The 23,362-nt window shown below is 36.8% G+C and overlaps 1 protein-coding gene across 2 annotated transcripts in view; it reads left to right on the top strand.

Annotated features, from left to right (window-relative positions):
* Positions 1-6,016: 6,016 nt before the first annotated feature.
* The window catches only part of LEMD3 (LEM domain containing 3), a 75,014-nt gene continuing 57,668 nt past the window's right edge, over positions 6,017-23,362 (top strand). Inside the window, exons 1-2 of one of the 2 annotated variants that reach the window (XM_063076016.1) lie at positions 6,017-7,529; positions 15,897-15,917. In XM_063076016.1, the coding sequence (XP_062932086.1) occupies positions 6,017-7,529; positions 15,897-15,917 (1,534 nt within the window). The remainder of the gene's footprint in view (positions 7,530-15,896; positions 15,918-23,362) is intronic. The other variant, XM_063076017.1, reaches the window with a different exon arrangement.

The following is a 23,362-nucleotide window of genomic DNA, read 5'->3' as shown; positions in this document are numbered from 1 at the left end:
ATGATTTAGGCAATTCACTCACTTGCATAGTTAGAATACAATGTAATTAACAATCACGGCATAGGTATATTGTTTACTTGAATCCTATGCCTGTTCTTCACCTGTATGAGTTATATATAGAAAAATAAAACAGATGCTTTTGCTACAAAACTTTCTTGGCCAATTCTCATAGTAATAGAGGGTAAGAATTTTGTCCAATATTTCTCAATACCATGTTGTATTTTCAGCCTGTTTATTCTGGTTTCTTCCTTAGAAGTAGTGTTAGTGGTGAATAGAAGTTGAGCAATTAAAAAGAAAAATAAACATCAGGAACTTTGTAGAGGAACACATCCTTGAGGTGCTTTAAAAGAAGTAAAGTGATAACATCAAGATAATATTATGTTACTTCTTTGATCTGCTGAAAAGTTAAGTGATATATTTCGGAGTTTTCTTTCCGGTTGTTGCATGTAGCAACAAAGCTAAGAAACAGGCTAACTGAAAAAATTTTTGTCCTCTTCCTCACCCCATTACAGACTCCTTCCTCTTTAGGGTGGGTGAGAAAGGAAGGAACTAAGTTTATTTTTACATATATTACTGTATGATTTAAGTAAGATATTCAAGATTTGGTATGGTATAGTGGAAAAACATGGAATGGAATTTGAACTCAGAGGTCCTAGGTGTCAGTTTCCCATTTGACTACTGTGAGATTTGAGTCAGGTAACTTTTCTAGCCTTCAGTTTCTTCATCTGTAAAAGATGAAGACTAGTAAAACCTACCAGTTAGGTTGCCGGAGGAATTACATGGTATTCCCCAAATAATTTAAGGCAGCGAAAAAGATGTATATCCTATTAGGAAGATAAAATAAAAATAAAATATTTTTTAAAAATGAGGCACATGAAATAAAGTTAGGAAATTTAGATGGATTTAGCAATGGGGTTAATTTATGAAATATATGCTATGTAGCCCTACACACTTGCTATGTCTGGGCCACAAATTTGAGTCTTAACTTCTTAGCTGTCATCTCAAAGGGAAAAACATGGTAAGTTACCAAACCAACAGTATCCATCTGTTAAAACTAAATAAATTTAACAGAGTTTATTTGAGGAAAGGAACACTTAATTAATTGGGAAGTATCAAAACTATAAAAAGGTCATAGGCTCCACTCACTTTTATAGGCTGAACATGAAAGCAAAGTAAAGAAATTACTTTTTTGGCTACAGTTAAGACTTTGCCTTATTTGGATATGGTCTGATAGGAGGACCCTAGCTGTATAACCAATCAGCTGGTTGGCTGTTTGTGATTGGCTGAGGCTGGTCTTTTTTTAATAAGTCAGTTATAAGAAATGCCTCCAAGTTAAGTTTTAATTTAATTTAATTTGCTTACATAAGAACTCTAGGTGCAGGGACCAACTCAGGCTAATATCTTCCTTCTTATCTGCTTTAACACATTCACAAGGTTAGAAACAAATGAGTACTTCTGTGATTCCTGAAAAAGTTCAACATAGAATTACCACGTGATCTTCAATTCCACCGCAAAGTACATACCAAAATAATTGAAAACAGGTCTTCAAAGAGAACTCAGTTTACGATGGGATTACCCCTCAATTTACGATGGGATTACATCCCAATAAAGCCATCATAGATTGAAAATATCATATGTCAAAAATGCATTTAATACACCTAACATACCAAACATCATAGCTTAGCCCGGTCTATCTTAAACATGTTCAGAACACTTATATTAGCCTACAGTTGGGCAAAGTCATCTAACACAAAGACTATTTTATAATAAAGTGTTGAATATCTCATGTAATTTATTGAATACTGTACTGAAAGTGAAAAACAGAATGGTTCTATGGGTACTCAAAGAATGGTTTCTACTTTTGTACCATTGTAAAGTCAAAAAATCGTAGGTGGAACTGCCGTAAATCAGGGACTGCCTGCACGTGTACATCAATGTTCATAGTAGCATTATTCACAATAACCAAAGGTGGAAACAACCAAAATGTCCATCAATGAATAAATGGATAAATAAAATGTGGTATAGTCATATAGTGAAATATTATTCAGCCATAAAAAGAAATGAAGTACTGATACATGCTACAACGTGGATGAACCTCAAAAACATTATGCTAAGTGAAAGGAGCCAGATATAATGGATCATATAATCCATTAATAGTTAAATCCATAGAGACAAGAAGTAGATTAGTGGTTGCCAGGGGCTGGAGGGAGATAGGGAATGACTGATTAATGGGTATGGGGTATCTTTTGGGGTGATGAAAATGTTTTGGAACTAGAAGGATGTGATGGTTGCACAACATTGTGAATGTACTAAATGCCACTAATTGTACACTTTAAAATGGTCCATTTTGGGCCAAGACCGTGGCGCACTTGGGAGAGTGCGGCGCTGGGAGCGCGGCGACGCTCCCGCCACGGGTTCGGATCCTATATAGGAATGGCCGGTGCACTCACTGGCTGAGCACCGGTCACGAAAAAGACAAAAAAAAAAAAAGGTCCATTTTATGTTAAGTGAATTTCACTTCAATAAAAAGAAAACAAAACAAACGAGTTGCTCTGGAAAATGCAACTATTTCTAATACGGAAACCAGAAAGAACATTCTTTAAGGAAATGAACCCTCAGCAGTATCTATTTGAACATAATACTGGGTTTCATATCATTCTTTAGAAGGTCCTTCAATATAAGCTAATATCATGGTTGTAAAGGGCAACATGGTGAAGGGTGTTCTACTGGGAACTGGGGGGAAGTGGGTAGGGTGGTTGGGTGTTGGTAATGTGGTCCAAGCTTCATTGGTTTTTGATTACCAGGCTTAAGGCAGAGATAAAATTTAAAACATCTAGAGGAATAGATGGACTGCCTGTCTTTCCGGAATCCATCATAAATGTTTCCCTCAGTCAAATTTTTGGAAGCTACGGAGCAGGAGTGAGTTTGAGATTGCAATCCCAAGTATCTGGCTGCAGTTAACAACAGAACCTTGTATCAGTCCATTTCTGTCACTTATAACAGAATACCTGAAACCAGGTAATTTATAAAGAAATAGAATTTATTTCTTACAGTTTTGGAGGCAGAAAAGTCCAAAGTTCAGTGAACACATCTGGTGAGGGCCTTCTCCTATGCAGCTTATGACATAGCAAGAAAATGGCTGAGCAAGAGAGAGCTAAGCTTCTCATTCGCTCTCCTTATGAGGCCATCATAACCACAACATGACCACCCATTAAACCATCAATGGATTAATCCATTCATGAGGGTACAGTCCTCACAATCTAATCACCTCTTAAAGGCTCCATCTTTTAATGACCATAATTGAATTTCCAACCCTCTTAATTTCCCACTGTTATAATGGAGATTAAGTTTCAGTCAGTTTTGCAGGCAGGGGGCAGGGGGCATTCAATTCACAGCAAACCTCATGCTTTAAAAGTTAGCCAATTTGGAAGCAGAAGTAAGACCCATTGGCAAATGAGAACATCAGAAGTGAATGTGACAGTGCTGAAGCAGTGAGGGTTCTCCTGAGAAAGTGTTGGGTATGCACAAGTACCCAAAGGGCAATTATAACTCCATACAGTTCTGTGCAATAAATCATGCTCTCAGTATCTTGAGAGAGGAGAGATTTCTTGTAGAATAAAAAAGACCATGTATATGAAAGATTTTTGTGAAGTGTGAAGTTGTATATCAATTCGCAGTAGCTGTGATTGTTATTAATATCTGGTGGTAATACTTAACATATAAACAACATATTTGAACAACATTTTCACATGCAGTGTTCATTTATCATTCTCAGCAAATGTTCATTGAATATTAATTGTTTACCAAGTAGGGTAAGCAATAATTTCAATATTTTAAAAAAGAATAAGTTGAGGTTTTGAGTGTCTGAGATTTGCCCTTAGTCACATAGCTTGGAGACTGGAGACCTTTGATTCCTAGTTCATTCCAAACTTAGCTTCAACCAAGGACTGAAATGACAAAGAACTATGTTTACCAAAGCAGTCAATCTTCATTAATTCTTACAAGTGATTATTTAGTGACTTGGGCAAAGTTTGACCATTTCTATTTCTGCCTGTGCAGTAGCATTTTCTTTAATTGCTGTTACATGGAGTTCTCAGGAGCCATGCTACCGAAATGGATGCACACAATGCTTGACTTTACATTATTAACTAATATTTATTGAGTGCACACTATGTGTAAGAAATGGTGCTAAGCATTATGCAGAAATATCTCCATTAATACTTCAAATAGACTTCTGAGGAAGGTTTATCATCCCTCCATTGTGTATACAGCAACTAAGTCTCAGAAAGATTAAGTAACTGGACTAAAGTCACATGTGGAAATATAAATGGTCCTACAGTCCTTTTAAGAGGACATTTAATAGTTTATGAAAATCAGAGGCTGAACAGGTTTCTATGATTTCTACCCGAAGAGCCAGAAGGGTGTGAAACAAATGTTGAACTACGAATAAAAGTAAAAGATGGGGCTGAGTTCATGTCCAGTTTTATTTAATTCCAAAACTCACAGCCTAACCATTCTGCTACAATGAGACATAGGTCTGGTAAGTTTGTAATAATTTGACTCCCCACCCAGAAAATTATGGTAATAAATTTTAGGTCATCATCATAGCCACTATAGTTTATTGTGCCAAACACTCTCGTAAGTTGTTTAATGATCATAGATTCAGGAGCAATTGTAAATTTTAAAGTCTCGGGGATAAAGAACAAGGAAGTATCCTTCCACATAAAAGCTTTTTTGGAGGAGATGCCAAGCTTTTATTAGGAGAAGTCAAAAATTAAGGTTACTAAGCATTATTCTGCTGTTGGATTGGGATGCTGAAAAGCTAGTACCTCTGCTTTTGATTAACACATTTTTCTGTACAGATGTGTGTAATGTAATAGGATATAACTCACTTTACCAAAAATTTTTTGGTGTGTCAGATATTGTGCGAGGTGCTGCCATATGGCTGCTAGGGTTTAGGTGTCCAGGAAATGCCAGTTCTTCCAGGGTTTGAACAAATGGGAAGAGGTCTTTACCAAATTGAGCAAATTTTACCTCTCTGGGATTCATTTTCTTTCTGTAAATGAGAGGGTTGGATTTCCAGGTCTTAACTGTGTTTTCTTTTTTGACTGCGTATGAAGGTTTCTCCGTCTCACCTGGCACTATTCCCATATTCATCTCATGCCATCATAGCTTTGCAATTCATTAATTCATTCAGCAAATGTTTACTGAGATTCTACTAGTGTCGTTAATAAGAGAAGCAAAGTTTCTTTGCACATGGAGCTTACAGTTCAAAGAGATATGATCATAAATGAAATAATTTTTAAATAAACAAGCAATATTTATCAACAAACAAGTAACTATGGTAGAAAAGGTGCTTAGAAGGAAATAAATAGGATGATCTGTTATGTCTTTCTTTCAGAGTTATAAAATGAAGCTGATGACAGGCTCTTTCATTTCCAAAAATGATGACCTACCAGTGAGGGAAAGTCACTTTTTGTGTGTGTGTGTGAGAGAGAGAGAGTCAAGCGGAAAGACAAACTGAAAAGAGAGAACCTGGAGTCAGGAAAATTGCCCATCTCGTCTGGCACCCAGGATTTCTTTCAGTCTCTTTAGGCTCCCTCAGCAGCAGGAATCAGGATGAAAAGAAAACTAATGCCATGAACTTCAAGACAGATTTCCTTTCAATTATTACTGCCCGGTGGCAGGAATCTGGGAAGAAGTCAAGGTGTGGTTTAGTAAGAGACAGCTCCCCGGAACGGCACGTGGAAGGGGAGGGCTGAGAACAGCAGGAGGGGACAAAAAGGAGGGGGACAACGCGCCGGCACCCCAAGGTGAGAGTGTGGAAACATTCTCTGCCGCGGGAGCCGCTCGCCGCTCAGGTGGTCCTTTCCCGCTCAGGTGAGCTGCTCCTGCGCCTCCCATTGGCCGCGGCTCCCGTGGCGCTAGGAGGGCGACGCAGCCCGGTCTAGTTCAGGGTCTAGGGCGGCGCGTCACTTCCGGTAGCGCGGAGCTTGTAAAACACCCTGGAGAGAAAATGGCGGCGGCGGCGGCTTCGGCGCCTCAGCAGCTCTCGGACGAGGAGCTTTTCTCTCAGCTCCGCAGTTACGGCCTGTCTCCGGGTCCGGTGACGGAGAGCACCCGTCCGGTCTACCTCAAGAGGCTGAAGAAACTTCGAGAGGAAGAGCAGCAGCAGCAGCACCGGTCGGGGGGCCGCGGCAGCAAGACGCGGAACAGTAATAACAATAACACGGCGGGCACAGCGGTCGCAGCCGCAGGACCACCGGCGGCCGTGGGGATTGGGGTCCGGCTGGTCTCGAGCGACCTCTCCTACTTACGGACCCCTGGGGGCTTGGGCCGAATCTCGGCCTCGGGCCGAGAGAGCCCCCTGGGAGGGCCCGGGGGCGCCTCGGCTGCCCCCGCGGCTGGCAGCAAAGTGCTGCTGGGCTTTAGCTCGGACGAGTCGGATGTGGAGGCCAGTCCCCGGGACCAGGCCGGCGGCGGCGGGAGGAAAGACCGGGCTTCTCTTCAGTACCGCGGGCTCAAAGCGCCGCCGGCGCCCCTGGCCGCCAGTGAGGTGACTAACAGCAACTCGGCCGAGCGACGGAAGCCCCACTCGTGGTGGGGGGCCAGGAGGCCGGCCTGCCCCGAGCTGCAGACCCCGTCGAGGAAAGATGGAGCAGTGGGGGACGAGGAAGAGCAGGGAGAAGACGCTGTGGAGAGGAACCCGGAGGCCGAGGAGCCGCTTTGGGCGACCCGGACCGTGAATGGCAGCCGTCTTCTCTCCTACAGTTGCCGGGAAAACTACTCGGACTCGGAGGAAGAGGACGACGACGATGTGGCTTCCACCAGACAGGTATTAAAGGAGGACTCCCTTTCCCGGCATCGGCCCAGACGGAGTCATAGTAAGTCTCTCTCCCCGCTAACTACTAAATCTGCCGGCAGCCGGCTGGAGACTTCGGTTCATGGAGGGGGAGGACTTGGGATGAATGACAGGGTGGCGGCTGCTGGGAGTCTAGATAGAAGCCGAAACCTCGAAGAAGCGGCAGAGCAGGGAGGAGGGTGTGATCAAGTGGACTCCGGCCCCGTTCCTAGATACCGTGTTAACGCTAAAAAACTGGCCCCTCTCCTGTCCCCGCCACTTACCGACACGGACTCAACCTTGGATTCATCGACAGGCTCCCTTTTTAAAACCAATAATCATATCGGCGGTGGGCCCTTCAGTGTGGACTCCCCAAGGATTTATTCCAACAGCCTCCTTCCCAATTCGCCGGTGACCGCCTCTAGTTCACTCAGGATCAATCACGCCAATCACACAGGCTCCAATCATACTTACCTGAAAAACACATACAATAAGCCGAAGCTTTCCGAACCTGAAGAGGAACTTCTCCAGCAATTTAAACGGGAGGAGGTGTCCCCAACAGGGAGTTTCAGTGCCCACTACTTGTCGATGTTTCTCTTAACTGCTGCCTGCTTATTTTTCCTAATATTGGGACTGACTTACTTAGGAATGAGAGGGACAGGAGTATCCGTGGATGAAGGACTCAGCAGTAAGTATTAAACCCTACTGGTAAGGTAACAAAGGGAATGTTGCTGGTGGTCTGCTTTAACCGCATTTAGCATTTTATATGAGGTGTCTTTTACCTGCAAGAACGTGGGTTTAACAGTGAAACGCAACAGAGTATGGGGTCATCTTTTTTTAAAAGAAAGAACAGTATCACCATTATCAGAATGACATCCTGTGGCTGGTTTTTAAATTTTTATTGTCAAATTAAAAGCAACTTATAAAACAACAAAATATTACAAGCCTGTTAGTAAAATACATATGTGTGTGACTTAATTTTCTTTTAACCTTAAAAAACTGTGCAGATGCCAGTTACTTAACAGTTTCAAAGTATTATGATTGTTAAGGGGCGTCATAAATGCACTGGTTTTTCAAATTGAGTTGTGATTCTAAAAGGCAGTGTAATATCTTGTGAAGTTCGGGTTAAATATTTTGTAGTATTAACTATTTATGTAGGTAGCTCTGTAATTTCTTTAAAGTGAATGAATATAAAAAAGCAAGGCACGCCGCCAAATTGATTTCCCAGCCCACCTCCCCTCCCACCTGTGAAAAAAGTAGTGGTAGGGCTGTGCAGGAACTTGCAGTTAGATTTACTTGATTTCCAGGCCATGCTATATTTATTTGCTAAATGACTGCAGGCAGGTGTGTTCATTCATTCATTAAACCAGCATCTTCCTGTATGCTGAGCAACCAGGACACAGCAGTAATAAGTCAAAGTATTCCCGCCCTTAAACACAAAGACGGAAGCAGGCCATTTTGTGTTCTGTGAAGGAAATAAGGATGGAGTAATTGACGTGCTGTATTATAGATATGATGGTTAGAGGAGGTACTATTTGAGGTGAGAACTGAAGCAGAAGGAGATAGCCTTGTAGAGAGACAGGAGAGCGTTCTGGGCAGAGATTACAAGAAGAGGAAAGTCCTGGAGTTAAGAGGCTTCCTGTAGGTAAGAGTGGTTAGAGCACCTTGAGCAAGGTGGGAGAGAGCAAGAGTGAGAAGAGTGAGCACTTTTTCCAGTCTATAAAGTGATGCTAATATTGACTAGAATGATGCTTGCGAAAGTTAAAGGAGAGAAAGTAAACTAGTGCATAATGGTCTGCTTAATATAATTTCTTTGTTAGGTCCCTCTCACTTCCCTTGAAGATTTCCTACTCTTTTCATGCAACATTAATTCACTGTATCATGATTTGTATTTATAAAATTGGCTTATTAGTTTGATTTCAAAATAGAGTGAAAGATGCAGCTAGCCAATTCAGAGAAAGAATAGGAGTCAAAATAGTGTAAGCTTTGATTTAGATATAACCAATTCTGAGATAGTCAACTAAGAGATTACTACTATATGGCTTAATTAACAGGGGTCAGAAGAAGAGTGAAGTCCATCTCTCACTTTAATTGGTTCCCGGGGAGCAAGAGTGATGTATTGTGTCCTGCCCCAAATATTTGGGAGAAAAAACGAAGGGCTCACTGGCAGTTAAGCTAGTAAAGTACATATTAATTAAATGACACTACCTATCAGCAATACCTATCAGCATCTGTTTGTTTCTCTAACAACAATATATGATCTGGTCATTTTTTAAGGGATAAGTACTTTACACATATTGTCTCATTTAGTCTTCTCAACAACTCAGAGGCAGATGGTGTTATCCTCATTTTATAGATGAGGATGATGAGACTCATGTAAGTTAAATGTACCCATAGTTGAACAATAAATGAATGGTAACACTTTTGGTTTCAGATTTTATTTTCAATGATAAAGCCCATTTTCTTAACACCTTTGGATATCATTTGTAGAGAGCTTTCTAAATAAGAGAGTACTTTTATTATCATTAAGAAGATAATTGAATAGTTGGTAGGATTTCATAAAGATTACTGATGAGCGCAATTCTCAATTAAGGTGACTTTCATATCTTTCTTATCCCATTAAGATGAATAACTAATGTTTTCTATGTGTTAAAATTTCAAATAGGGTAGGGATGCTAGGGTTTTGGTAGTCTCACCTCCACCTGTATGGAAAGAAAAAAATTGTAAGGTGTTTTGCATTTCAGTAAATGGTAAAGGTGAGGTAGCCTGGGTGATGGAAAGAACAGTGGCTAAGAGGTAGAGGATCCGAGTCCTAGGACTTGTCTGAATGACCCTGGTCAAGCTTCTTAACTTCTGAGCCTCATTCTTTCTTATGTACTAAATGAGAGTGGTTATATCTACTAATGTCTATGGGGTTTTTGCAAGGATCAAATGAGATAGTTTGTTAAACATAAGGTGGTATTATTCAGAAGTTAGAATTTTTTGTATTCCTGGTGAACTACAGTGTATGTGTAAGGAGAAATAGTTAAATCATTTCTGTAAGTGATATTTAGTTCATTTCATGCCTATTTAATATTTAATTTTCATTAATTCCATTAAATACACGTTGGAGAAATTGATGCAGAAATTTGAATCAAAGTATAATAAATTCTTAAATGTATGATATACTTGACATTTTATACCCTGGTGAGAAGAAGGGCCTACTGGTTCAGTTAGTCTGCACACCTAACGGTGTCAGGGTTTCAAGAGTGAATAATTTTCACTCCCTGTGTTTATGTATTGTGAATCCTTTGTTATATTATGATGCTTAACCATAGGGTTCGTTGGTTAAATAGTTTGCTTAAGGAAATAGTTTTCCTTTGAGTAATAATTTCACCAGAAGATTGTAGTTTATATGTGAGAGTAAGCTTTAGTAAGCTTTTATGGGTTATCATTTGTTATGGATAACATATAATAAGTTAGTCTTTTAAATAGTTCTTCATGATTTAGTTTTTGAAAATTTTTCACCAATACCCTATTTTTATTAGTTAAGTTACTTTTATTAAGTTACTCTGTCTCTGCTTCCTCGTTTGTAAAATTAGGGGTTGGATTTCATGATCTCTAAACTCTTTCCAGCTCCAAAGTTTAAGATTCTAACTTTGAGTTTCCCTACAAAACCAACTCAAGGATCCGCCTTCATATTACTCCCTTGTCACGCAGGTGATTAGATCATGACAACCCACAAAGAAGATAGAGAAGCAGAGTAGATTGACTACCTTAGACTTACATGATCATATTTTAAAATTGTTTTTCAGTTACAAAAGATATGCTTGTAGAAAACTTGAATAGAGTTAAAGCAAAAAATGAGTAGTTATTGTATGCCTCTCTTCCTGGTCTCATGCTCCCTCCTAGTATAAATAGGTTCAACCATTATATCCTTTCAGAACTTTTTTGATGTTTTTCATGTAAATACATGTGTGTGTATGTGTATGGAGATTTTCATTCAACGATAGAGTGCTTACCATGTGCCAAGAACTATTTTAAGTAACAGGAGAATGTGGTGAACAATTTGTAAATATGTGGAACAGGAAATCTCTCTTATGGAGCTTATATTCCTGGGGGGGTGGGGGATGTAGTGGGATGAGAGATGAACAAGTAAGCAGATAATTTCACTTAGTGGTGGTTGCTAAAACAAGGTAATGCTAGTAACTTTTGGGATCATATGCTTTCTTGTTTGATTTAGTTCACTTGAAGAAACACTTATTAAGTTTCTCCTATTCATTTATGCATGTTTTAGCTTACTTAGATTATTTGAGCACCTACCATGTGCCAAGTAGTACTAGAGGATCAGTATAGACTTTGTTGAGCTGTATGATTGATACTCCCTGAGACACATTATCCCCCTGACCCTGACATTCTCTTTTTTTTCCTAAATATGTATGTGCTAGCTAGCCTTCAGAATTGGGATTTGGTTACCATGCAACAGAGTTTCAGATTTATATATCATGACTTGGGAAACATAACTTTAAAAATTAGCCACTACAAATTTGAAAATGCCCTCTGGTAAAACTTACCACAAAGTATACTCTATGCAAAAGAAATAGTTGGGTAATACCAATACTAAGTAGTAGTGTGTTGAACATTCCTTTCACCATTTTCTCGATTGGGAAGTCCTCCTTTAAGAAAAAATCACAATTTTAATTTAGATTTCATTTCTTGCACGTTTCTAGAAGCAATTAAAAAAAGGAAGAGACATGAAGAATGAATTTGCCAAAAATGTGCATGTTATAAATCTGAACATTTATGATTGTGGTTCAGAATGTTCTAGAAATATGCGTATGACAGAAAGTTTTGTTTTTAAAAAATGTCATCTCCATATGTTCCTTTTTTCATATTCTGTAGCCTTAAATGATAATAGCAAACATTTATTGAGAATTTTCTAGATGTGAACACTTTATATTAATTTTCATGAGGGTAACTACTAAAATTATCCCTGTGAGAAAACTGAAACAGAGGGAATAAGGTTACAAATGGTTGTCCAAGGTCACACGTACTAAGTGTTGGAGGCAGTATTTGAATTCACAATCTGACTTTAGAGTCCACAGTCTTAACCACTAGCAGCAATAGAATTTTTTATGTTTAATCTTATTCTTAGCTTTATTTGGGCAAGTTAAGTTATTTGTAACCTCTGGGCCTTGGTTTTTGCATGTCAAAGAGGGGAAAGTATATCAGCTTTACTTCCAGCCAGTGATGTTTGTAGGGAACTAACATGGTAATGTCTATAGAAATGCTTTGGAGAAATTTGAAGTGATATGTAACTCTATACTTTTAATACTGTAAGTTAGGATTCCCCAGCTATAGTAGTCTAATTTAAGCAGCATGTGTTCAGCACAATGACATGTCCTGTCAATACTGTTAATAAGTAATAGAAGAGTTGGTTAAATTTATAGTCTTTGTCAGTATTTCTAAACCTTTCTCTCAAGCTGTCCTAGCAGATAAAAGGGAGTTAACTTTTCACATTGCTTAATTAGTGCTTTCCTTTTCTCTAGGACTGAAAAAGAATGTTTTTCTTTTTGCAGCTATATTAATTTAATAAGTAGCCCAACTTGAAACTAGATTTTAGCCTTGCTTACCACCAGAAGGTAGATTTTCTGATAGGAAAGTCAGAAATGGGATACATTGCTTTAATCCAAAATAAAATACTGAGTTTATGGCAGAAAAACATTTCCTAAGAATGTAGATGGGTCTTAAAGTAAGCTTTTGTTAATATTATCTGAAGAACAGACAGTGCATGCGGTAGGTTGAAAAGGATGGCTTGTCACATGATGTTCTTCAGCTAGTTTGTAAGATATCATGAGTACTGTTGTTACCAGAGTGGGAAGATGAGTTGTGTCCTCGTGAATAGGCAGTAGATTGAATGGGGATAATCAAGAGAATGGGAGGTATAAAATAATAAAATGAATTTGATAAACAGGATATTAAAACTATACTAGTTCAATTAGAAGAAATTTAAAGTGCATTAGGATCTACAGTCTTCTAGATAATTCATATGAAGCACTTAATGAAATTTTTATCCCATTTTGCATTTGAAACTGTGATTTGTTCAGACCAGAGCTGTCCAATAAAGATAAAATACAGGTTACATATGCAATTTTAATTTTTATAGTAGCCACATTAAAACATAAAAAGAAACAGGTGAAATCAATTTTAATAGTAGATTTTATTTAATCCAGTATAGCTAGAGTATTATTTTGACATATGATCACTGTAAAGTTATTGATGAGCTGTTTTATGTTTTGTCTTATTTTTTGTATTAAGGCTTCACAATCCAATGTGTACTTTTCACTTGCAGTGTATCTCAATTCAGACTTTTCTGTGTTGAATTGAGTTTTAAGTGCCCAGTAGCCACATGTGGCTTGTGGATACCCTGTTGGACAGCACAGGTCTAGACCACCCTTAGATGTGGAGTTACATTGTTGGCTTGAGATATAATGGCTACTAATTTTTGAGTGCTTACAATATGCCATGCATTGTGTTCTCTTTATTTTCAATAAATCTTTATAATATCTCCATGATGTAGGTTTTATTGTTATTTTACTGATATAACAATGAGGTATGGAGATATTGATTTGTCTAAGGTTAAACAGTCTGTAGTCGAACAGGATTTAAAACTAAATCTGACCCTGAAACCTTTGTCCTGTTCACCTATATTGCACTGTTTTAAAGCACAGCCACTTAGGGCTAGGGCAGGTAGGTGAGTGAGATTTATTCAACCACTGCTCAGCATTTTTGATTCACTCCTGTGACTTAGAGTTTAATTACTACTTATTTAAGGCACAAAGGGTTTTTTGCTTAAAGCAGAATTGGTACCTCCCTATGTCCTCATTCATTCGTCATTGGAAGTGTTCCTTTATACTTGCTTCACCATCTCACTTTGTAAACTGCTTTCTACAGCTCTTCAAACTAGACTTGTAGAAGGGTGAGATAGCCTTTTGAGTCTGGCACATGACTGTAGCAGGAGATAAAGGAAAAGTCAGAGTCAGTTGGAAAAAGTGAGAACTACTAACTAGTAAAACTTTTTTGAGAGTAAAGAAATTGTAAGCGTTTCAGTATCTTACCATGAGAATGATTTTGGGAAGCTCTCATTCATTATGGTCTTTGAATTATAATATTATCTCAATTCATTTTTAGGCTGTTATTATATGGTAGATTTATACTTAGTAGCATTTCATAATTAATTTGAATAATTTGTTTTTTTTTTTTTTTTTTTGTCTTTTGTCTTTTTGGGACCGATAAGGAGATTGCAACCCTTGGCTTGGTGTCGTCCGCACCGCGCTCAGCCAGTGAGTGCACCGGCCATTCCTATATAGGATCTGAACCTGCAGTGGGAGCACCGCTGCGTGCCCAAGCGCCGCACTCTCCCGAGTGCGCCACGGGGCCGGCCCGGAATAATTTGTTTGAATTACATTTGGATTCTTAGCAAATACTTGCTCACAAAGACAAGCTGTTTAATTCCAAAAGGAAAAATAGTCCCTAATTTTTGAATAGATTGTCTTCCAGATCACGTGTAAAACAGTTTTTGAACTTGGAACATGTTTTACTATACTGTTTTTAAGTTCTCAGGCAAGCCTACAGAAGTCTGTTTAAAACTTTAGTCCTAATATATTACTAGTTTAAGTTTTGGATCCTTAGCAGTGGATCATATTCTCTGGGAGTGAGAAGAAGAGGAAGAAAGATTATTTGTGGCTTCTTAGGTTTTCCTATATTCTTCCATCTCTTAATTCCTATTCTCCGATTCATACTACCCTAAGCTTCCTGCTTTACTATAATCTTGGCCAAACATCTAAGTGCTCAATACTTCAAAATTTTCTGTAATAGATATGATTTTCTGTAATGAGAGTTTGGCAAGTGTAAACATTTTATGTGCATTATCTTATTTGGTCTTCTTAGGCGTTTTATGAGGTAGATGCTTATCACATCATTTTACAAATGAGGAATCTGATGATTATGTTCAAGGTTATAGGGTAGAGAGGGAAGTTACTGGGTTATGTTGTTGGGTCAACTTCAGCAATATGACTTGAAAGGCCATTGTACTATATTGCCCTCCTCTCCTTTCCTACTTGACCAAATGCCAACTCCTCTTATTCCCTTAATTCAACTACTTTTAACTAAATGTTAGGGAAAACCATTTGATTGAATTAATTTACAGTATTGTAAAGCTCTGTTAATAAAAATTGTATGATTTTATAAGATTTAATAATGTGATTGTCTTTCATGAGGATTGAACCAATATGGATTTAGAGTTTAGCCCTGCCTCTCTAAATCATTCTTTATCCTACACGTATAGTAGCTAGGTTGCCTGCATTTTTCTGTTAGAGTTTATATCAGTACTTTTCAACTGTGGACTGAGAACATTTTGGGAACTGCTCCTATTTTTCATTTTTAGTATGGTCTAAGTGCCTAGTAAATGGTATGCCTGTCTCATATAGTGCTGTTATTTTTCAACTATATATCAATACTACTATGAGTAAAATACAGTGAACTGTTGTATTCACAGTAGATTTTTGTCATATTTTCTTAGTAAGTGAATATCAAAAGTACTGTTGTGGGGATCTGAAAATTTTACTGTAAATGAAGAGGTTCTTTTACCTAAAAAGTGGAGAACCATTGCCTAAAAGCATTTTACAAGGACATATATAATTTATATGTGCTGGTTATATTTTAGAATTTGTTTTCAAGTAATTTATATAGTGAATGTAAGGGAAACAGTTATAATGTTAAAACGACTGACTGACTGACCTACCAACTGGTAAAAGCCCTTTAATCTTCTCAGAAGTGATTGTGCTTTAAAGACGAGATTTATTAACTCATGTACTATCTGTGATTGGTAAAATTTTGGACAGTAAGTGAAAAACTCAGGCATTATAAAAGACTTTGGTTGGAAGCCTTGCCTTGGAGTCTTCCCTTTCTATCATTTCTTCTCCGTAGCTGTACGGCAGGGACAGATGAGGGACGGAAAGGTGGTATATTGTGTTTTTTATAAACTGAGTGCTGTCTATTTTTTATTTCATTCTAGGAGTGGGAAAAGAAGAAAAAGGTAAGATATATTAATCTTCCCCCTTTCATATTGCTGTGCACAATCATAAAGCATCCTCTTTTATGTTATGTAACTAGAGTCCCAGAGAGGGTTACTTGCCTAAGATCATAGGTCATAAATTTTGATTTTATCTTATTGCTTTTTAGTTGGAAGAGATACTTTTGTTCATATAAATGATATAACTTCAGGAGGAAGCATTATTTAGAAGAATATTTGTGTTTTATTTACATTTTCAAAATTTAAATTTAAAAACTGTGTTAGATTACAGTTAATACAAGATAGCTGTAAATTATATTAACAGTATCTCATCCAAGAAGGAAAAAGTGTAAAAATATTATCCAATTACTTTGAAAATATGTAATACCTTTTTGAAAATTCTGTAATATTTAGGTTAGAAAATGAAAGAAACTAGAGTGATTTAGTGTGTTTGCCTAATTTTGTTTTGGACAGAGGATCAGTCCAAGTGAATTTTTTAAAATAGGGGTATAACATTCTATTGCATTAGTTTAGATGGTTTTTTTTTTTTTAAAGCAGAGGTGCCCAGTCTTCTTTAAAATTCTTTTTGATTAATAAATTCTGTATGGTTTAAAATAATAAGAGATATTGAAGTTCATCAGTAACTACTTATTGATGAAGAACCATAGTACAACTACTAGAGTTAAATAAGTAAAAATACGTAAGCATGGTATATGGGTTTTGATTTTTACAAAGCAAGATTACATATGCTATAGTAGGTGTGTAATTTGGAAAAAAAATAAATAAACAGCTTAAAGTGGTAAACCAAAATTCTGGCAAGACTGCTAGGTAGAGCAGACATAAAATGAATATAAATAAATAAGTTATCTTATGCTTTAATTTAAAAGCTTTTTACATATGTTCTTACGCAGTCAGCTCTGCCAATTTAATGCAGAGTTGCTGCCATACTATTCATCTATTTTTCTAATAAATCTGGTTCTGGAGGAAGGGATGTTACACTGAATAAATAAAAGCAGGTAAACTTAATATCACTATTTTTGCCACCTAAGATTATCTTAGGGTTTAAAAGAGTTTTTGAAGTCATTAGCTACTTTAGGCAATGGTGGGATTTGAGAGAAGATAATGTTTTAGTTGGGCTCTTTTGTAAGAAACTTAGGGTTTATTGTGAGGATGTATGTGGATTCCAGCTGTAAAAACAAGGAATTGATTCAAGGGACTCTAGGTCTGTGCTTGTGCCTCTGTCTCTGAGTACTGTGCTATCTTTTGCTTGCCTTATTTTATTTAATTATTAAAACAACCTTAAGAGCCAGGTATTATCACCTTTCCCATTCTTTAGATGAGGAAACTAAGGCTTAGGGAGGTAAGGAACTTGTCCAAAGTCAGTAAGTGGCAGAACCAAGATTTGAGTACAGATAATCTGACTCATCGTGGGATATTTGTCTTTATACTGTCCAATCTATGTGATTTTGTGTCATCTCATATATTGGTTTTTTGGGTTTTCTTTGGAATTATTCCCACCTTCCCCTTTCTAAGAAAAAGTCTAATTTTACTAGACCAGGAGCTCTTAAGCAATGGTCCATGAGTTTTAAGGAAGTGATAAATGGACTCCAGGTGAAGGTAACGCCTGGAAATTGTATGCAAATTTTTGAAAAAGTATGTATTTTTCTGGGGAAAGGGTTCATATATTTTATAAAATTCTCAAAAGGATCTGGAACCTTCTAAAGTAGTGAGAATCACTGCATTATCAGCTGCTCTAGGGAAGGTTCTATGAGTTTTCATCTTTGAATTCCCTAGCACTTAGTTTTTGGTTACTCAATAAATATTTGTTGAACAGAATTTAACAAATAGAGATATTATGTAGGGAGATAAGCTTGAAATTAGTCCTAATCTAGGATTTTAAGATGCCTTGAATGTTTTCTTAAAAAGGTTTAGAAACTTAAAAACTTGGTTTAGAAAACTGTTTCATTACTGACAGGTTCAAATTTAAAGCATTGGTGTATAATACTTTTATGAAATAGAATTTTTTTTTTTTGTCTTTTTTCATGACCGGTAAGGGGATCGCAACCCTTGGCTTGGTGTCGTCCACACCGCGCTCAGCCAGTGAGCGCACCGGCCATCCCTATATAGGATCCGAACCCGCAGCGGGAGCGCTGCTGCGCTCCCAAGCGCTGCACTCTCCCGAGTGCGCCACGGGGCTGGCCCTGAAATAGAATTTTTGAAGTCAGAGGATAAATCAGAGACCTAATAAAGCAGGAACAGACCAATACTCCAAGGAAACTTTGTACCAATGTACTTTTGATGGATACTAAGGCTTATCATTTTTTTTAATAACTTGTAAATAAATTCATTCAAATATTAGTCAGCTTGACCACACATAAAATTCCTTTTTCAAGATTCCTCTTCCCCAAGCCTATACTTTTCTTAAATTCATTCAGTTTTGTCCTGTATTCTTCCTCTTTCCCATAGTGGAACAACCAGTCATTCTACTTGATGACAGAAATTACTCTTCTTCCCTAACAAGTGTACAGCCTTTATACCTTACAGATTTCTTTACCAAAAACACATACTACTTTCCTTGCACAGAGTATTTCCCTCATTTCTAGTTTTAATTACTGTATATTAGGATTTGTAACTTTTAGTAACTTTGATTTTTTAGAAGCATGTGCTTCCTCATAGTACAATTTTTGAATGTGACACAGGACATGTTTGCTAACAGACCCAAATATTTTTAGTTCTGGAATAAGAAGCCAGAAGTGGATAACTTTTGTTCAGCAGTTAATGTTTCAGTATTATACCTTACTTGAAAATGATCTACGTAGTTAATGAGTATCTGTCATTTAATTCAACTTAGCAAAACTCCAAGGGTGTAAGTTACCAAAAAGATTTTGGAAATTCTTTTTAAGAAGACGTATTATAACACAAAACAAAGCCAGCCATCATCAAGTTATTTCCCTATTAGCTATTTTTACAGCATGTTCATGCTAGGCGGTTATCATGAAAACAATAATCCTAAAAAAGTTAAATGCATGGGATTTTTTTTTTTTGCTTTACTGTTGTCCTTGATATACATGAAGTAATGGATACTGCACTTCCACTTGCATATTTGTCCTTAGGTTGAACTCATAGTTCTGTAATCTTTAACATCTAGGAAAGATAACAGACTTATTTGACTAGTAAAAGCAGCTAAAATAAAAATGTTAGGCTCATATTATTGTCAAAGGACAAAATTGCAAGACTTTAAAGATCTCAATTGGCTATATTGCATTTCTAGAATTGGGCAACACTTTGATAAATTAGAATAAGTGTTCTAATGAGCAGAGCAAAAGAGGTTGACTTGATGGAAAAAGGGCTAAAGAAAGCAGAAACAAAGAACAAAAAGTAGATTGGTCATTTCAAAGTAATCCTTTCCTTGTAAGGTGGGGACAGGGGGACAAAACAATAGAAAAAGAACTGACTATTAAACATCAGGTTACTTCAGGCTATCCATTTTGTATAATGATTAAAGCAGAGCGAACTTCATTATCATGCCTATTGAAGATTTAAACTACCATGATTGGGAAATTGGTTATTATCTTTCTTTCCTGATTTCTCAGAAGGTCAGACAGCAATTTAGTTTGAGTTTAGTGATGTGAATTGAAATGGGGTGACTCCATTTTGATTTTTAGTCTGGTCTTTTGGGGCCTAGTGCAGAAACTTAGTCCAAAACAGTGGCCTCCTATAATTTTTATTTAATGTTGTACTTAAAGCTGATAACAAGACACAACTGTGTTTATTAAACCAACAATATTAGTCTAGTCTTACTTACCCAAGTCACATGAACTTGAAAAATATTTGGGGTTAGTTCCTGTCTTAGAGTTTAAGGAATATTAATTTGTATAACTGTTTATTTTTCTTTAAGCCAATTAAATAGAGCTCTTTTTATGCCATCCAGAGGTAAAAAAAAAAAACAACCATACATATATAACATACATAGACATACATAATTATGTAGGCAGATGCAAATAGAGATCATAGTTTTTTGTTTTTTTTTTTTGCAGAGGTAAAGGTAAGGGTTACCAAACCCTTGACCTTGGCATTATCAACACCACGCTCTAACTAACTGAGCTAACAGGCTAGCCCATATAGTTTCATTTAAAAATTTTAGCTATGTGCCAGGTACAGATAGAAAAATCACTAGTTTATAAAAGAATAGCTAGATTCAAATTGTGGCAAATGAGACAGGATTAATCACCCAGATGGCTAGACTTCTTACTGACATTGGTGAAAAAGACTTTTAAGATTTTTTTCATTTGCCATTTTACACACTGTTTCCCCTCCCTTGTTTTCTTCTTATGAGTCCTCCCCCCTAAATTTGCATTTCCAAACAGATGGCTCTTAGGTGAAACAGCATAGAACATTTACATCTCAAAGGTACAGAGCTTAGACTTCATACTTAAATACCATCATTTGCTGAAACAAGGAAAGAAGGATGTAAGTAAAGGTATGGTTAAGACAAAATGGACAGGAAAAGCGTCTTCAGCAAAAGTAAGGCTTGTTATGCAGATTTAAGCCTCTGCTTTCTTCATTCTAAGAGTTTCTAGTGATTTAGTCCTCCTCTTGTGTCAAGGAGACACCCTTACAAATGGAGATTTCCTTTATAGATGTAAATTTCTCTTACAAAACAAAATTAGTTGGCTGAAAATAGTTCTTATAACAGAAAGCCATATTTGGAGGCTGGATCTCATGTATTAATGAGAATTCTAAATACTTAGCAAGTTTTGGGGGATTTTTCTTTGGGACAGGGGAACATTTCACTTACTCTGAGCTCAAGATTTTGACCAAGACATAAAAAAACAGATGTGATTGATCATAGGTCATAACTTTGTAAGGCATTTGTCTAGCTTCCTTTTCATCTTTTGGGTAGGGGAAGGAAACAGAACTAAAAGGTTAGTGGATTCAGAGTAGGTAGAGGAGGATAGAGGGAAAGAGAGAAGTTGCACTTGGAGTTAAGTCCGTCAGTATATACTTTTGTTTTAAATCATCAATTACTTGCTTAAGCTTTTTATTTGCCTTTTGTAATGAGGCTTTGAGAGAGACAAGTTTTGATTTATTTAGTCATTTAGAAGCCTCTGCTTTCAACATTCCATTGTTTCTGAGGCATTTGAGTCTCTTCTATTGTGCCTTGCAAATGAACAGTTTGATCTAGGTTAAAACTTCCTTAGTATGGCCACTGTAACTCTGAGTTACCTTTGGTAAGGTTTGCTCATTTCTCTAGAAAATCAGTTTCTGGGTCCATAATCCTTATACATGAAATTGGGTGGAGTTCCAGATGGAGGAGTTCTAGACTCCTTGCATTGAGATGAACCCATGATTCCCTGTCTTCCAGTCACCATACCTAACCAGAGACCCCTTACTGGACCCAGTCCAGTTTCATTTGTGAGACTGCTGGACTCAGTCTGGATCAAAAATGCTCAGCTAAACTCAGAGAACTTGACACAAGTTGTGGAGCTTGTATCCAAGAGGGACCTACGGTGGTTCACCTCTTCATTCCTCTGCAGATTTTCTGTCTCCAGTTTTCTTATTTGCATATTGTTTTTGTGCCACAAAACTAAATTGGTGATAGTCACTTGAGATGTTATTTAAACACATGTACTATAGTTTAGACTGTAAAGAATGTTACTAAATAGAAGGCCTATTTAATTGTACGGGAAATTCATGTTGCTTTATTGCATTGCACTGGAGATAGGCTGTACAGTGTATCACAGATCTCTTTTGGTATCTCCAAAATCTCATTTAGCAATATTCTTTCAGAACAGACCTTGTTATAATAGAGTTTTGCCTGTATTCTTGTAATCTAAACCTTGACAAAGTGTTATAGTCAGTTTCTGATGTAAGATTTCAATGTCTTAGTACAGTGAGCTGTCAACATGTTTAATGAGTTACAGTATTTCATTAGCATAAATTTTTTGGGACACCAAGTTGGCTGTTGCACAGATGCTTGGTGTTATTTATAGGTTTGTATTGAACCTTTGTGGGTTGAGTTGCTTTTATTTTTCTATTTTCTTGTGAGGTGGTAGCATAATTCTTTAACTGGTGTATGTACAAAAATAGTTTTCAAGAAGATATCTGTTGAAAGTACTGAAAGTCAGATCACTGAAACTTTTGGACCTTGAGCAGTGCTGTAAGATAAAGTTGCCGTAATTTAAGCAGACATATTGCCTTGTTTTTATTTGAATGTGATCCTAGTATTACCTTTCATTCCAACATTGGGATAAACTACAGGGTTGTCTTAGTTGGCAAAATTATATGGAGGCAGCAACCTAATTGTTTCCCTCTGGAGTTTGGAGCCACTGAGAGACATGTCTTTGTTGGGTGAATGGGTAGGGAATTCATTATTAACTTTATATTTTATTTTAGAGTAAATTGTTGATATTTTCTTGAAGTCTGAAAGTCTTCTTTTAGAATAAACATCTGTTTGAATGGGAACTTCAAATTTTAATTATGTCATTCAGAATTCAGTAGTTCTTGTAAATATTCTTTGAGTTGTAGATGCTCCATTAAGATATCAGAGTTCATTTTTGGAAGGAATAGACTGTCATTAAAGTCTTTTAGATGTGTAATATTTTTGTTATTTTCTTGATTTGCTAATGATCTACCTTCCTAATTTAGTAATTTTTTATTTAGACAGATGAAACCAGTCATGAAATTATTGGTAGGTGAATCACCTCCAACTCAATGTGTTAAGCATTTTTAAAAAACTGAATATTTGTGAACATTTACTTTTTAAAAGTTACTAGGCACACGGTCATATATTTTAGCTAGTTTTCAATATTATTTTCAATATTAATATTTCTGACATTGTACAAGGGCACTTAAAAAATTCACGGAAAGATTCATGTTATCTTTCAATTCTTTTAGTAAAACGATTAACTTAAAATCTTACTTGTAATTATATGATTTTTAAAAATAAGACTATATTAGCCAAGTCTTTGAAAAACAAAACAAAAACCCCTTGCATTACAATAACTCTTCTAGTTCTTCGCAAAAGACCAGGAACGTTTCTTTTTAAGTTTTCAGTTTATAAAGAATTTAGTTTAAATTGGAAGAAAGAAAATGTTTTTCCTGTAAAATGAGCTGCAGCTTTTAAAATTGGGGTTTTCAGTTTGTGTATCTAGGTAAAGAAATGATATTTTGTAAGTTCTCTGAGATTTTTAAAATTTTAATAAATTTTATTTTTTAGAGCACTTTTAGGTTCACAGCAAAATTGAGCAGAAAGAAGGTATAGAGATTTCCCATATACTCCTACCCCTAACATGCATGGCGTCCCTCATTATCACATGCCCCACCAGAGTGGTGTAGTTTTTATAGTTAATGAACCTCCACTCACACATCATTTGGTCCACCATCTATTCTTGATGACGTATATTCTGTATTCCATGGGTTTGGACAAATTTATAATGACATGTATCTACCATTATATTATACACGGT

Source organism: Cynocephalus volans, chromosome 12, assembly GCF_027409185.1.
Source record: "Cynocephalus volans isolate mCynVol1 chromosome 12, mCynVol1.pri, whole genome shotgun sequence".
Lineage (NCBI taxonomy): Eukaryota > Metazoa > Chordata > Mammalia > Dermoptera > Cynocephalidae > Cynocephalus > Cynocephalus volans.
The sequence above is the reverse complement of the archived record's forward strand: the minus strand, read 5'-3'. Positions and strand labels throughout refer to the sequence as shown.